This window comes from Scyliorhinus torazame, chromosome 8 (assembly GCF_047496885.1).
Source record: "Scyliorhinus torazame isolate Kashiwa2021f chromosome 8, sScyTor2.1, whole genome shotgun sequence".
NCBI classification, from domain to species: domain Eukaryota; kingdom Metazoa; phylum Chordata; class Chondrichthyes; order Carcharhiniformes; family Scyliorhinidae; genus Scyliorhinus; species Scyliorhinus torazame.
Genome location: NC_092714.1, coordinates 232,807,434 through 232,823,963, shown reverse-complemented (window position 1 = coordinate 232,823,963; position 16,530 = coordinate 232,807,434). Strand labels below are relative to the sequence as shown.

Here is a 16,530-nt window from a genome sequence, read left to right as displayed (position 1 = left end):
GTGCGGGCAGGTCCTACAGATTGGGGTGAGTGAGGAATGTGTGTGTTTTGTGGGACTTTGTGTGATGTGGAGCCTGGGTCTTGCACACAGGCTGTGACAGGGAGCTTCTTGGGTTTCCTGGCCGGCGGCGGGATGGGTGGAATCAGGGGTGTGGTGGACAGGCAGGCTTTGCCAAGCCCATCCCCTTGATAATACTGCTGGGGTATGAGGGTTTCCAGATGGAATGGCTGGGTGGGTAGCCAGAAGCCCACAGAGCATTTGCAGGGTTCTGTGGGCAGTCAGCAGTCTCAACAACCAGGAGCCTGTACGTTGCAGCTAGTGGGGTCTCAGGCAGGGCCCTCAATACTTTCACCAATTCACTCCCATGGGATTCCCGACTGAGAGGGCTGGAACATCACAGGGGTGCGGAGATTCTAACTTCCAGTACATAACTCAGATGCAAATGGGTGCAAATCACCCAATGGTGCCACCAGCATGTCGCTCGCTGCTGTTGCCAACAGGTGACCAGAGCATTGGCTGATGCTCCAATCTATGCCAGATCAGAAAAACCGCTACCGGCGTCAGGCAATGGGGAATTCAGCCCAGTACCTCTTCAGGTGACTTAGCCAACATTTTCTTTGATAACACTGCTATGAAGTGCTTTGGGGGTGATTTTACTTTGTTACAGGTGCTACACAAAGGCACACTATTGTTGTTAACCAGAGTAACATTGCCAAAATTACAAGTGTTCAATTTGCATGCACACTAAAGTCAAAAAATCAACGTGAGCAGTGTCCTAACTAATTTGGCTGAGCCAGTAATGTTAACTGCTCGAATGTCATCCTTAGTTTTCAAATGGGTTTAGTCTTGTGGTTCTACAACTCCTTAAAAATGTTGATATTAATATATTCAAACTACTCAAATTCCATATCATCAAATTCTTTATAATGAAAACATTGTCAAGATATTGTTTGCTTGAAAATGATCCGGTAATCTTAGCGGATTTCTGAAAGAAACGTATAAATATTCTTTTCAAGTATTTTGCCACCTTATATTTTCTACCAAATAGCGTTCATTTTATTTTGTATTAAAAAATCATCAAATTAAAATGCTAACTCTCTCTCTCTCTTGTCTCCACAGATGCTGCCTGACCTGTTAAGTGTTTCCAGTATTTTCTGTTTTTGTTTCGGATTTTCAGCAGCCACTCCCTTCATATTTTATTTTAATTCATGTTTTTTTCTTCTGCCATTCCTGAAACATGCCATGTGTGATATTTCAGCCAAAGAGAGTAAACTTTGTTATGTTATCAGTTGGATTAACAATACTAATTTACACACAAACTGTTTCTAGTGACCATTCCAATCCAGAAAGTTTGGGACCATAGCGTTTCTGGATTTCCCAAATTCTAGAATAGCGTTACAATGTCCAACCACAAGTATGTGAACCAGATGTAACTATGTTCCTGAGACATAAAACTTGTTAAAACAAGTGTTAAGTTACAAAAGTACTCACTGGCAACTCCATGCATTTGAAAATATGATCTGTTATACTAACAGAAATGGGTCCAGAATAAAATTGAGCATCGCCAACAGCAAAGCAATACACTCCTGTTCTTTAAGGTTTGTATATCCCAATGCACTCAGTGTATGTTTGAAGACACTTGTAGTCATCTCAAAATCACCCCCAGTTTTGGTCTAGTTGCCAGAGTCTGCAAAGCAACAGAGGAGCCAGTCTGGGATATGGAGCCTAATTAGCAGGAAGACAGGAGCAGAAACACAACAAAGTTTGAAGCTACCACTTACCAACCCAACCTAGTACTGCTGGCTTTCCTGAACTCCAGGCACAAGTTAGTCAGTGACTGAGTTACACATGCCTGCCTCTGCCTATGTGCAAACATCCTGTGGGCCCGCTCAAAACTTGCAGTCAGAAGTGTTTTCTAAGCTTAAAGAGCATTTTGGACACATCGACCGCCCCTTGCCGTTCAGTGGCATTGATGCAGTGGATCCAGGGCTGGCGCAGTGCCACGGGTGACAAGTCTAAGTTGTGGGGCGTGCTGGAAAAAAATTCGGGACAATCCAGATTTTTCCGGATTTTAGAGTTCCAGACTGGAGAAATTACAATACAGTGGATTGGTTATTACTGCACATGTCCAAGAAAGCGCCCAGATAACTTACTTCCATTCGCTATGATTATTGCCCAGTCAGCCACTGGCAGAATATACAAACATGACCAGCAGTGATTTGCGAGAATGTTTTGTAATTCTCCTCTGTACATCCCCTTGAGTCTCTGCGATGTCAATTGCTGCAATATGCTGTCAACTGCCTTGTTTCTAAGTTCTGAAATTCCCTCTTTACCCACTTTTCTCCTTGAACGTCTTCCAATGTTTTTGGTCATCCACCCTAATGTGCCTTAGTTTCTAATTTTTCTTGTAATGGAATATCCCTCATTAGGAAAGTGTTATGTGGTGATTTTTAAACATTATTTCATGGGACGTGAGTGTCACTGGCAAGGCCAGCATTTATTGTCCACCCCAAGTTATTGTCGAGAGGGGGGGCTGGTGGCGAGTTGTCTTCTAACTGAGTGGCTTGCCAGGCCATATCAAGAGGTTAGTTACAAGCCAACCACACTCCTGACGGTCTGGAGTCACATGTAGACCACACCTGGTAAAGAGGGCAGATCTCTTTCCCTACAGGATATTGTAAAACAAACCTAGTAGTTTTGTAGTTGTCATTTCTGAGACTTTTGCTCCAGATTTATTAATTAATTGAATAGTAAACTCCGGCGGTATGGTAGTGCAGTGGTTAGCACTGCTGACTTATGGCGCCGAGGACCCGGGTTCGATCCTGGCCTGGGGTCACTGTCTGTGCGGAGTTTGCACATTCTCCCCATGTCTGCGTGCGTCTCACCCCCACAACCCAGAAAGTGGTGCAGGTTAGGTGGATTGGCCACACTAAATTGCCCCTTAATTGGAAAAAAAATAATTGGGTACTCCTAAATTAAAAAAAGAATATTAAACTCCACCTCGATTTAAACCGGTGCCTTCAGGGAATTAGTCCAAACCTCTGACTTACTCATGCAGTAACATTACCATTACACTACAGTCTCCCTGCGATTGACTGGACTTGTCTGTAAAACATCAGACACTTCCACCAGTTTATTCTCAAACGTTTTACCCGGTTGCCCTTATTTGCGAGATGAACAAAGGACAAATACACATTCAGACAAATTTATTATTAAACACAGTAAAACAGTTATCACCCTGAAATTATCATAACTAGTAATAATCCCAAGATTTTTTTTTTAAATATATTTTATTAAAATTTTTCAAACAAAAATTTTTCAGTTTTTACAACTCAACAAGGGATTATACATTAACTGGTAAATAACATTATTTAAATAATATAGTGAACTAACAACAACAACTAAAAAAGAAAACAAAAGAAGAAGAAAAAAAGAGGGAAAAAAAGAAAACAGCATAAACACAATAGTGCTCCCCCCCCTCCCCTCTGGGTTGCTGCTGCTGTCGTTTCTATCTTTTCATTATCGTTCCGCGAGATAGTCAAGGAACGGTTGCCACCGCCTGGAGAACCCCTGAGCCGATCCTCTCAACACAAATTTTATTCGTTCCAATCTTATGAACCCTGCCATGTCGTTTATCCAGGCCTCCACACCTGGGGATTTCGCTTCCTTCCACATGAGTAGAATCCTACGCCGGGCTACTAGGGACGCAAAGGCCAAACTATCGGCCTCTTTCGCCTCCTGTACTCCCGGCTCTTCCGCTACCCCAAATATAGCTAACCCCCAGCCTGGCTTGACCCGGACCTTCACCACCTTTGAAATTACCCTTGCCACGCCCCCCCAGAACTCATGCAGTGCCGGACACGACCAGAACATGTGTGTGTGGTCCGCCGAGCTTCCCGAGCACCTCCCACACCTGTCCTCCACCCCGAAAAACCTGCTCAGTCTTGCTCCCTTCATATGTGCTCTATGTAGAACCTTAAATTGAATCAGGCTAAGCCTGGCACACGAGGACGAGGAATTTACCCTACTTAGGGCATCAGCCCAGAGCCCCTCCTCAATCTCTTCCCCCAGCTCTTCTTCCCATTTTCCCTTCAGCTCCTCTATCATCGCCTCCCCCTCGTCACTCATCTCCCGGTATATTTCGGACACATTGCCCTCTCCGACCCATACCCCGGAAATCACTCTATCTTGGATCCCCTGTGTCGGGAGCTGCGGAAATTCCCTCACCTGTTGCCTCGCAAATGCCCTCACTTGCATATACCGGAAGGCGTTCCCCGGGGGCAACTTATATTTTTCTTCTAGCGCTCCCAGACTTGTAAACGTCTCGCCTATAATCAGGTCCCTCAACTTTCTAATTCCTGCTCGTTGCCAACACTGGAACCCCCCCATCCATCCTCCCTGTAACAAACCTGTGGTTATTCTTATCGGGGACCACACCGAGGCACCCGTCACTCCCCTGTGTCGCCTCCACTGCCCCCAGATCCTCAAGGTTGCCACCACCACTGGGTTTGTGGTGTACCTTTTCGGGGAGAAAGGCAGCGGCGCCGTCACCAGCGCTTTTAGGCTCATTCCCTTACAGGATGCCATCTCCAGCTTCTTCCATGCTGCTCCCTCATCCACTTACAGACCATCGACACATTGGCGGCCCAGTAGTAGTCGCTCAAACTCGGCAGCGCCAGTCCCCCTCTGTCCCTACTGTGCTGCAGGAACCCACTCTTTACTCTCAGGGTCTTTCCTGCCCACACAAAGCTCGTAATGCTCCTGTCTATTTTTTTTTAAAAGGCCTTTGTGATAAGAATGGGGAGGCACTGAAACACGAAAAGAAACCTCGGGAGGACCACCATTTTAACTGCCTGCACTCTGCCCGCCAGCGATAGCGACACCATATCCCACCTCTTAAAGTCCTCCTCCATCTGCTCCACCAGCCGCGGCAGGTTAAGTCTATGCAGGGTTCCCCAGTTCCTGGCCACCTGGATCCCCAGGTATCGGAAGTTCCTTTCCACTCTCCTCAGCGGCAGAGCATCTATCCCCCTTCCCTGTTCCCCGGGGTGCATTACAAAAAGCTCGCTCTTCCCCATATTTAGTTTGTATCCCGAGAACTCTCCAAACTCCCTAAGTATCTGCATTACTTCTGGCATCCCCTCTACCGGGTCCGCAACAGTAGTAGATCATCTGCGTAGAGCGACACTCGGTGCTCCTCTCCCCCTCTAAGCACCCCCCTCCACTTCTTAGAATCCCTCAGCGCTATGGCCAGTGGTTCAATTGCTAACACGAACAGGGACAGTGGACACCCTTTTCTTGTACCCCTATGTAGCCCAAAATACCCCGATCTTTGCCGGTTTGTGACTACGCTTGCCACCGGGGCCCCATATAAGAGTCTGACCCATCTAATAAACCCCTCACCGAACCCAAACCTCTTCAGCACCTCCCACAGATAGTCCCACTCCACCCTATCGACTGCCTTCTCTGCATCCATCGCCGCCACTATCTCTGCCTCCCCCTCCGGTGGGGGCGTCATCATCACCCCCAGCAACCTTCGTACATTAACATTCAGTTGTCTCCCCTTTACAAACCCTGTCTCGTCGTCATGCACCACCCCTGGGACGCAATCCTCTATCCTTGTCGCCATCACTTTTGCCAGCAGTTTGGCATCTACATTTAGGAGTGAGATAGGCCTGTATGACCCGCATTGCAGCGGGTCTTTATCTCGTTTCAGGATTAGCGAGATCGTCGCCTCCGACATTGTCGGGGGTAGCATCCCCCTTTCCTTAGCCTCATTAAAGGTTCTCGCCAAGAGCGGGGCCAACAGATCCACATACTTCCTGTAGAATTCCACCGGAAACCCGTCTGGTCCCGGGGCCTTCCCAGCCTGCATGTTCCCCAGTCTTTTAATCACCTCATCCACCTCGATTGGCGCCCCCAGACCTGCCACCTCCTGCCCCTTCAACTTCGGGAACCTTAGCTGGTCCAGAAAGTGTAACATTCCTTCTTTTCCCCCCGGGGGTTGGGGCTTATATAGCCTCGCATAAAAGGTCTTGAACACCTCGTTCACTTTCCCTGCTCTCTGCTCCATATTTCCCGTTTCGTCCCTAACTCCCCCGATCTCTCTCGCCGCTATCCTCTTCCGAAGTTGGTGGGCCAACTGCCGGCTCGCCTTTTCCCCATACTCATATTGCATCCCCTGTGCCTTCCTCCACTGTGCCTCTGCCTTTCCCGTGGTCAGCAGGCCAAACTCCGTCTGTAGTCTTCGTCTTTCTCTGTATAGCCCTTCGTCTGGGGCCTCCGCATATGTTTTATCCACCCTCAAAATTTCCCCCACTAATCTCTCTCTTTCTTTGCCCTCTTGTTTCTCCTTGTGGGCTCTGATGGAGATCAGCTCTCCTCTAACGACCGCCTTCAGCGCTTCCCATACTACACCCACCTGAACCTCCCCATCGTCGTTGACCTCCAGGTATCGCTCAATACACCCCCTCACCCTTCCGCAGACCCCCTCGTCCGCCAGTAGTCCCATACCTAGTTGCCAGAGTGGGCGCTGCTCCCTTTCCTCTCCTAGTTCCAAATCCACGCAATGCGGGGCGCGGTCTGAAATGGCTATGGCCGAGTACTCCGTTCCTGCCACTTTCGGGATCAGTGCCCTTCCCAAAACGAAAAAGTCTATCCGGGAGTATACCTTATGGACGTGGGAGAAGAAAGAGAACTCTTTAGCCATCGTCCTGGCGAATCTCCACGGATCCACTCCCCCCATTTGTTCCATAAATCCCTAAAGCACCTTGGCCGCTGCCGGCCTTCTCCCGGTCCTGGATCTGGACCGGTCTAGCCCTGGATCCAGCACTGTGTTAAAATCCCCCCCCCCCCCCCCCCCCCCCATTACCAAGCTTCCCACCTCCAGGTCCGGGATACGTCCCAGCATTTGCTTCATGAATTCCACGTCATCCCAGTTCGGGGCATATAGATTCACCAGCACAACCACCTCTCCCTGCAGTCTGCCACTCGCCATCACATATCTGCCCCCACTGTCCACCACTATATTCTTAGCCTCGAATGATTCACGTTTCCCCACCAATATTGCCACCCCTCTGTTTTTCGCGTCCAACCCTGAGTGGAATACCTGTTCCACCCATCCTTTTCTTAATCTAACCTGATCCGCCACCTTCAGGTGAGTCTCCTGGAGCATGACTACGTCCGCCTTCAGTCACTTTAAGTGCGCAAACACCCGTACCCTCTTAATCGGCCCATTTAAGCCTCTCGCATTCCATGTGATCAGCCGGATTGGGGGGCCATTTACCCCCCCCCCCCCCCCCTCGTCGACTAGCCATCCCCTTGTTTAGGCCATCTCCCCATCCAGGTCCCGCGCACCCGTCTGTCCCCCAGGCAGCGCCTTCCCGCCCCGGTCACCTCATCTCTTACCAGCTCCCCCTTGCACTCAGCAGCAGCAACCCAGTTAATCCCCCCCCCCCCCGCTAGATCCCCCTCTAGCTTGGTTACTCCCCCATATTGCTTCCGGAAGTCAGCTAACTCTCGCTGACCTCGGCTTCCCCCATTCACTCTTTGACCTCCCTGCGTGTGGGGCTCCCTTCCTTCCTGCGCCCGTTTTCCCGCTATAATTTCCATAGCGTGGGAAAATACCCGCGCTTTCCTCTCGGCCCCGCCCCCTATGGTGCAGTTCCCTCATTCCCCTTCCCTGTCCCTTTTTCCACCGGCGACCACATTTCTTCATGTCCCCCCCATCGGGGGGACAGAAATTCCCCGTCCAGCATTGCTGTACAATAGCCCTCCCCTTTCCCCACTTTACATTCCTGTACCACCACCTCGCTGCTTCTCTCCAAACATCAAACTCTCAAATCTAGTCCAGTTTCTCTTCTTGGATGAATGTCCATGCCTCATCCGCCGTCTTGAAGTAGTAGTGCTTGTCCTGATGCGTGACCCAGAATCGCGCCGGCTGCAGCATCCCAAATTTTATTTTCTTCCTATGGAGCACCGCCTTGTCCCGGTTAAAGCTTGCCCTCCTTCTCGCCACCTCCGCACTCCAGTCCTGATACACATGTATCACCGCATTCTCCCAATTGCTACTCCGTGCCTTCTTGGCCCAGCTCAGGACCATCTCTCTGTCCATGTAGCGATGGAACTTCACCACTATTGCACTTGGTGTTTCACCTGCCTTTGGTCTTCTCACGAGGACCCGGTACGCTCCCTCCACTTCCAGGGGGCCCGTTGGGGCCTCAGCTCCCATTAGCGTGTGGAGCATCGTACTCACATAAGCCCCAACATCAGCTCCCTCTGCTCCTTCGGGGAGACCGAGAATCCGTAGGTTTTTCCTCCTCGAGCTGTTCTCCAGGGCTTCCAGCCTTTCTATGCACCTCTTGTGTAGTGCCTCGTGTGTCTCCGTTTTTACCACCAGGCCCTGTATCTCATCTTCATTCTCGGCTGCCTTTGCCTTCATTCCACGGAGCTCCATCGCCTGGACCGTTTGTGTTTCCTTCAGTCCCTCGATTGCCAGTAGCATCGGCGCCAGCACCTCTTTCTTAAGCTCCTCCACACATTGTCGGAGAAACTCCTGCTGGTCCGGGCCCCATACCATCTGGGCTCCATCCGCCGCCATCTTGCTTCTCCCTTCTCTTCTCTGCCGCTGCTCCAAAGGATCCTTCGCAATCTGGCCACTACCACCGCTCCTTTCCGTACACACCTGGGTGGACTCCTTCCTTTGTCACCCCACACTGGGTTAGGTCCAAAAAAAATTCCGTTGGGGCTCCCGATAAGAGCCCAAAAGTTTGTTAGAACGGGAGCTGACGAAACGTGCGGCTTAGCAGTGCATCACCGCAACCGGAAGACAATCCCAAGATTCTTAATACTACCCGTGCCGATTATCTCAGTCGATCCACGGGTCCAATTGTCTGAGCCTTGGTTGTTTCAGGTCTTTCGACCACAAAAGTGGGTCTTGCACGCTGCTTGCTTCCTTCCATCCTCTGGTCTATGGTCGAAACTTCTCTGCTGCCTCGGTACCTCGCAAGGGAGAGTCCAGGGTGGTAGAACTTTATAGTCCTCTTCGTGCCTTTCCAGAAAATTCACTGACCCTCGAGCCAATGAGGTCTCGGGGTAGGGGTTGCAACACCCAATGGGGTTGTCAATTGGAACTCTGCAGGACACCAGGAACCCACCCCCAGGGATCAATCAGCATGTAACCTTACCCCATATAAGGTGATCTAGGTACTAGAGGGTTTGGCTTCATCTGGGCAATCCACAACAATTGATCTATTTGAATGGGACTGATTATCTTCCAATGTCTTGTTTACAGGGTAGGCCCTGACTTGCCCAGGTTTCTGTCTCTGTCCCATGTATTCAAACTGGCTGTTCAAATTCCCATCAGGCCTCTCTGTGGTTCTGAGGGTGGTTTAATTTAAAATGTCCAATTCTTAATTTAAAGTGTCCAAATTCAGGCTGCTGTTAATTTTACCACACTGGTGTGATCTTCCAGCTCAGCGATAGCAACATGCAGCCAGACGTGACTTGTATTAAGCTTTTAAATTGCCCTTAGTGTTGGGTGGGGTTACTGGGTTATGGGATAGAGTGGAGGTGTTGACCTTGGGTGGGGTGCTCTTTCCAAGAGCCGGTGCAGATTCGATGGGCCAAATGGCCTCCTTCTGCACTGTAAATTCTTATGATTAAATTAAACTGTGCAATATTTAATCTCTTTCAATGTAACAATACATCTATATGCTGGAATATAAATGCTTAATTGGACATGTTGGAATATCTTCTGTACCACTTTTAGTTGATTTTCTTAATGCAGCAGAAATTGCCTTGAATGAATGATTGCCGTGTTGTATACCTCATTAACTAATTTAGGTTTGTTATTAGTATTTAGTAATAAAGCATATAATAAAGTAAATGTATATAAAGCATCAATTCAGGATAAATGTTCTAATAGTGTAAGTTTTTTTAATTAATTGTGGTAATTCCCATAATAAAGGTGTGTTTAATTTCCATGCAATTGGTGATTCTAATAGAGTGAATGTTTGTTTCCATTATAGAAGGAAACTGTTCTTAATTTGGGAGTCATAGTAAAGGTGGTTGCAAATTTTGTAGCTTCAACCAGAAATCGCTCTTGTTTGCGAGACTACCGACTGAATGGTTTTACCTTCTTTATAAGTCTCACACGCAGCACCCTATTAATTGCCTTCTGAAAATTAAATTAAACTGGGTATGATGGACAAAATGGTTTATTTCAGTACTATATTTCTGACACATGTTTCTCGAGCTTGTTTATAAACACCTCTACAGCTTTGCTAATTCCCTAGGCTGTCACCTCTTCCAGCCCAACTTGCCAAATTGGCTCCTTTACAGTTCAGCTGTGACCTCTTTTGCATTACTCATTTCCTCTGCTGTGTCTTTAGTGGCAGAGCCTTCAATCACCTTTATGCAAGAATTAGGAACTAACTACAATCCCACAGTCAAAAGGTTGGATTTAATGGATGTAATTCAGTCTAGCATCACGTTATCTGTGAGGTCCTCCAAGCATTGGGCCCAGGCCCACGACTGTTCACCGACTTTATTACTGAACAGGCAGTGGTGTTGAGAGTGTGGTCAGTAGATTTACAAGATGACACCTAAATCATCTGAGATTAAGTACTTTTGCAGAGCCGCCAGTTCAATGGAGACGGCCTCTCTGTCCCAAACTGGGGGAGGGGTGATCAGAGACAGAGGCTCCATAGATGTAGGAGCAGAAATAGGCCATTTGACCTATTGAGTCTGCACCGGCATTCAGTGAGATTGTGATTAATCAACAAAGAGAACAAAGAACAAAGAAAAGTACAGCACAGGAACAGGCCCTTCGGCCCTCCAAGCCCGTGCCGACCATGCTGCCTGTCTAAACTAAAATCTTCTACACTTCCTGGGTCCGTATCCCTCTATTCCCATCCGATACATGTATTTGTCAAGATGCCCCTTAAATGTCACTATCGTCCCTGCTTCCACCACCTCCTCCGGCAGCGAGTTCCAGGCACCCACTACCCTCTGTGTAAAAAGCCTTGCCTCGTACATCTACTCTAAACCTTGCCCCTCGCACCTTAAACCTATGCCCCCTAGTAACTGACCCCTCTACCCTGGGGAAAAGCCTCTGACTATCCACTCTGTCTATGCCCCTCATAATCTTGTAGACCTCTTATCAGGTCGCCCCTCAACCTCCGTCGTTCCAGTGAGAACAAACCGAGTTTATTCAACAGCTCCTCAGAGCTAATGCCCTCCATACCAGGCAACATCCTGGTAAATCTCTTCTGCACCCTCTCTAAAGCCTCCACATCTTTCCGGTAGTGTGCCGACCAGAATTGAACACAGTACTCCAAATGTGGCCTAACTAAGGTTCTATACAGCTGCATCATGACTTGCCAATTCTTATACTCCATGCCCCAGCAAATGAAGGCAAGCATACCGTATGCCTTCTTGACTACCTTCTCCACCTGTGTTGCCCCTTTCAGTGACCTGTGGACCTGTACGCCTAGATCTCTCTGACTGTCGGTACTCTTGAGGGTTCTACCATTCAATGTATAATTACCTACCTGCATTAGACCTTCCAAAATGCATTATCTCACATTTGTCCGGATTAAACTCCATCTGCCATCTCTCCGCCCAAGTCTCCAAACGATCTAAATCCTGCTGTATCCTCTGACAGTCCTCGTCGCTATCCGCAATTCCACCAATCTTTGTGTTGTCTGCAAACTTACTAATCGGACCAGTTACATTTTCCTCCAAATCATTTATATATACTATGAACAGCAAAGGTCCCTGCACTGATCCCTGCGGAATACCACTAGTCACAGCCCTCCAATTAGAAAAGCACCCTTCCATTGCTACTCTCTGCCTTCTATGACCTAGCCAGTTCTGTATCCACCTTGCCAGCTCACCCCTGATCCCATGTTACTTCATCTTTGTACCAGTCTACCATGAGGGACCTTGTCGAAGGCCTTACTGAAGTCCATATAGACAACATCCCCTGCCCTACCTGCATCAATCATCTTTGTGACCTTCGAAAAACTCTATCAAGGTAGTGAGACACGACCACCCCTTCACAAAACCATGCTGCCTCTCACTAATACGTCCATTTGCTTCCAAATGGGAGTAGATCCTGTCTCGAAGAATTCTCTCCAGTAATTTCCCTACCACTGACATAAGGCTCACTGGCCTGTAGTTCCCTGGATTATCCTTGCTACCCTTCTTAAACAAAGGAAAAACATGGCTATTCACCAGTCCTCCGGGACATCACCTGAAGTCAGTGAGGATCCAAAGATTTCTATCAAGGCCTCAGCAATTTCCTCTCTAGCCTCCTTCAGTATTCTGGGGTAGATCCCATCAGGCCCTGGGGACTTATCTACCTTAATATTTTTCAAGACGCCCAACACCTCGTCTTTTTGGATCTCAATGTGACCCAGGCTATCTACGCACCCTTCTCAAGACTCAACATCCACCAATTCCTTCCCTTTGGCGAATACTAATGCAAAGTATTCATTTAGTACCTCACCCATTTCCTCTGGCTCCACACATAAATTCCCTTGCCCATCCTTCAGTGGGCCAACCCTTTCCCTGGCTACCCTCTTGCTTTTTATGTACGTGTAAAAAGCCTTGGGATTTTCCTTAACCCTATTTACCAATGACTTTTCATGACCCCTTCTAGCCCTCCTGACTCCTTGCTTAAGTTCTTTCCTACTTTCCTTATATTCCACACAGGCTTTGTCTGTTCCCAGCCTTCTAGCCCTGAAAAATGCCTCCTTTTTCTTTTTGACGAGGCCTACAATATCTCTCGTTATCCAAGGTTCCCGAAAATTTGCCGTATTTATCCTTCTTCCTCACAGGAACATGCCGGTCCTGAATTCCTTTCAACTGACACTTGAAAGCCTCCCACATGTCAGATGTTGATTTACCCTCAAACATCTGCCCCCAATCTAGGTTCTTCAGTTCCCACCTAATATTGTTATTATTAGCCTTCCCCGAATTTAGCACATTCACCTAGGACCACTCTTATCCTTGTCCACCGGCACTTTAAAATGTGGTCACTGTTTCCGAAATGCTCCCCTACTGAAACTTCTACCACCTGGCCGGGCTCATTCCCCAATACCGGGTCCAGTACAGCCCCTTCCCTAGTTGGACTGTCTATATATTGTTTTAAGAAGCCCTCCTGGATGCTCCTTACAACTCTACCCCGTCTAAGCCCCCGGCACTAAGTGAGTCCCAGTCAATATTGGGGAAGTTGAAGTCTCCCATCACAACAACCCTGTTGTTTTTACTCTTTTCCAAAATCTGTCTACCTATCTGCTCCTCTGTCTCCCGCTGGCTGTTGGGAGGCCTGTAGTAAACCCCCAACACTGTGACTGCATCCTTCTTATTCCTGATCTCTACCCATATAGCCTCACTGCCCTCTGAGGTGTCCTCCCACAGTACAGCTGTGATATTCTCCCTAACTAGTAGTGCAACTCCGCCACCTCTTTTGCATCCTCCTCTATCCCGCCTGAAACATCTAAATCCTGGAACATTTAGCTGCCAATCCTGTCCTTCCCTCAACCAGGTCTCTGTAATGGCAACAACATCATAGTTCCAAGTACTAATCCAAGCTCTAAGTTCATCTGCCTTACCCGTAATACTTCTTGCATTAAAACATATGCACTTCAGGCCACCAGACCCACTGCGTTCAGCAACTTCTCCCTGTCTGCTCTGCCTCAGAGCCATACTGGCCCTATTCCCTCATTCTCCCTCAATGCTTTCACTTTCTGACCTATTGCTTCGGTGCCCATCCCCCTGCCATACTAGTTTAAACCCTCCCATGTGACACTAGCAAACCTCACGGCCAGGATATTTATGCCTCTCCAGTTTAGATGCAACCCGTCCTTCTTGTACAGGTCACACCTGCCCTGGAAGAGCTCCCAGTGGTCCAGATAACGGAAACCCTCCCTCCTACACCAGCTGTTTAGCCACGTGTTTAGCTGCTCTATCTTCCTATTTCTAGCCTCACTGGCACGTGGCACAGGGAGTAATCCCGAGATTACAACCTTAGAGGTCATGCTTTTAACTTTCTGCCTAGCTCCCTGAACTCCTGCTGCAGGACCTCATGCCCCTTCCTGCCTATGTCATTAGTACCATGTACAATGACCTCTGCCTGTTTGCCCTCCCCCTTCAGGATGCCTGCTACCCGTTCGGAGCCATCCTGGACCCTGGCACCAGGGAGGCAACATACCATCCTGGAGTCTCTTTCACGTCCACAGAAGCGCCTATCTGTGCCCCTGACTATAGAGTCCCCTATTACTATTACTCTTCTGCGCTTTGACCCTCCTTTCTAAACATCAGAGCCAGCTGTGCTGTTTTCCCCTGATAGCCTATCCCCCCGACAGTATCCAAAGGGGTATACCTGTTCGAGAGGGGGACAACCACAGGGGATTCCTGTACTGACTGCCTGCCCTTTCTGGTGGTCACCCATTTCTCTGGCTGTAACTTGGTTGTGACCACATTTATATAACTGCTATCTATGACGCTTTCCGCCACCTGCATGCTCCTAAGTGCATCCAACTGCTGCTCCAACTGAACCATGCAGTCTGTGAGGAGCTCTAGTTGGGTGCACTTTCTGCAGATGAAGCCATCGGACACTGGAAGCCTCCCGGACCTGCCACATCTCATAGTCAGAGCACTGCACCCCTCTAATTGACATTGTGTCAATTAATTAGTAAATTAAATTTAAAAGTTAAAAAGAAAGTTACTGTTAACTATATGTTTGCGACTTCCGGTTGCGGCTATGCGGAGCTAAGTCGCACATTCGGCAGCTCCCGCTAAAAACGGACTTTTGGGCTCTTTTCAGGGTCCCCAACGGCATTTGTTCGACGTTTCCCGGTGTGGGAAGGAGATTGCAATAGTTCCCCGACAGTGTATGGCTTGGACCAGGAGCGGGGCGACTAAAAAAGCGGTGGTGAACACAAAGAAGGTGCGAGGGATGAAGAGCAAAATGGTGGCGGGCGGGGACCAGGCAGCGTGGATACAGTGGGAGCAGGAGCAGCAGGAGGTTATCCAGCGGCGCTTCAGGGAGATTAAAGCAGACCTACTGGAGCCGATGAAGGCTTCTATCGACAAGCTGCTGGAGACCCAGACGGCCCAGGGTTGGGCAATCCGCGAGGTCCGACAAAAGGCCTCCGACAACGAGGACGAGATCTTAGGCCTTGCGGTGAAGGTGGAGGCGCACGAGGTGCTCCACAAGAAATGGCAGGAACGGTTCGAGGAGATGGAGAATCGGTCGAGGTGGAAGAATTTGCGGATTCTGGGCCTCCCGGAGGGACTGGAGTGGTCACCATGCTAAACTCGCTGATGGGAGCAAAGGGGTCCTTCCAGGGGCCCCTGAAGCTGGAAGGGGCCCATAGAGTGCTGGCGAGGAGGCCCAAGGTTAACGAGCCGCCGCGGGCGGTGTTGGTGCGGTTTCATCGGTTTGCACATCGGGAATGCGTGCTCAGGTGGGCCAAGAGAGAGAGGAGCAGCAGGTGGGAGAACGCGGAGGTTCGAATATACCAGGACTGGAGTTCGGAGTTGGCGAAGAAGAGGGCCGGGTACAATCGGGTGAAGGCGGCGCTGCATAGGAAGGGGGTGAAGTTCGGCATGCTGCAGCCGGCGCGACTGTGGGTCACCTACAAGGACCGGCACCATTACTCTGAGTCTCCGGAGGAGGCGTGGGCCTTTGTCCAGGCCGAGAAACTGGACACAAACTGAGGCTCGGGATGGGTGGTCGGGGATTGCTGTTGGGGTGTTACACGTTGAGGGGGGGGTTCTTTGCTCTTATTTCTGTTTGGTTCGATGAGAGTGGTTAGGATGGGTTGGGCACTGTTTTGATTGGGTCTGTCATGTGGGCTCTTGGAGGGAGGTAAGTAAATGGAGTAGGGGTGGATGGCCGGTAGGGGGACGGGGCCCCGCGGGGGAGGGGGAGGCCCGAGTCGAGGGGAGGGGACTGGGTCTGTAAAAGGAGCGGCGACAGAGGTGGCGGTGCCGGGCAGGTGGAAAGCGCGGGCCTTTTCCCGCGCTGAAGGCTGGAGGGGGCGGGGCCGGGGCGGGGAAGTGAGGGTTGTTTCCCACGCTTAGGATGGAAGTAGGAGGCGGAGAGCCTGTGAATGGGTAATGGAGGAGGAAGGTATGTCCCACAATGGGAGGAGTCGAAGGAGAGGCGGGAGTAGCCGGGGTCAGCAGGAGTCAGCTGACTTGCGGGAGTGCAATGGGGGGAGTAAAGCAGCTAGGAGGAATCCTAGCTGGGCGGGGGGGGGGAGGAACTGGGGGAACCGGGTTGCTGCTGCTATGGTCAAGTGGGAGCTGGAGCAAGCAGAGGGGGTTGGGACGGGGGTCTGCCGCTGTGGGGAACAGGCCGGCCGTGGAGTGCGGGCGCGTGGCTGGCTAAGGAGGGGTTATGGCTAGTCGGCGGAGGAGGGGGGGCGGGTAGCCCTCCAATCCGGCTGATAACCTGGACTGTTAAGGGGACTGAACAGGCCGGCCAAGCGGGCCCAGGTGTTCACGCACCTGAAG

The 16,530-nt window shown here is 49.8% G+C and overlaps 1 protein-coding gene and 1 long non-coding RNA gene across 2 annotated transcripts in view; one reads left to right on the top strand and one right to left on the bottom strand.

Moving 5' to 3' along the window:
- Positions 1 to 3,336, top strand: part of LOC140428453 (protein-tyrosine kinase 6-like) — a 59,091-nt gene extending 55,755 nt beyond the window's left edge. Inside the window, exon 9 of the mRNA XM_072514931.1 lies at positions 1,120 to 3,336. Within this exon, the coding sequence (XP_072371032.1) occupies positions 1,120 to 1,130 (11 nt within the window). The 3' untranslated portion in view covers positions 1,131 to 3,336. The remainder of the gene's footprint in view (positions 1 to 1,119) is intronic.
- The window catches only part of LOC140428454 (uncharacterized), a 126,183-nt gene that overhangs the window by 87,162 nt on the left and 22,491 nt on the right, over positions 1 to 16,530 (bottom strand). The window lies entirely within an intron of this gene.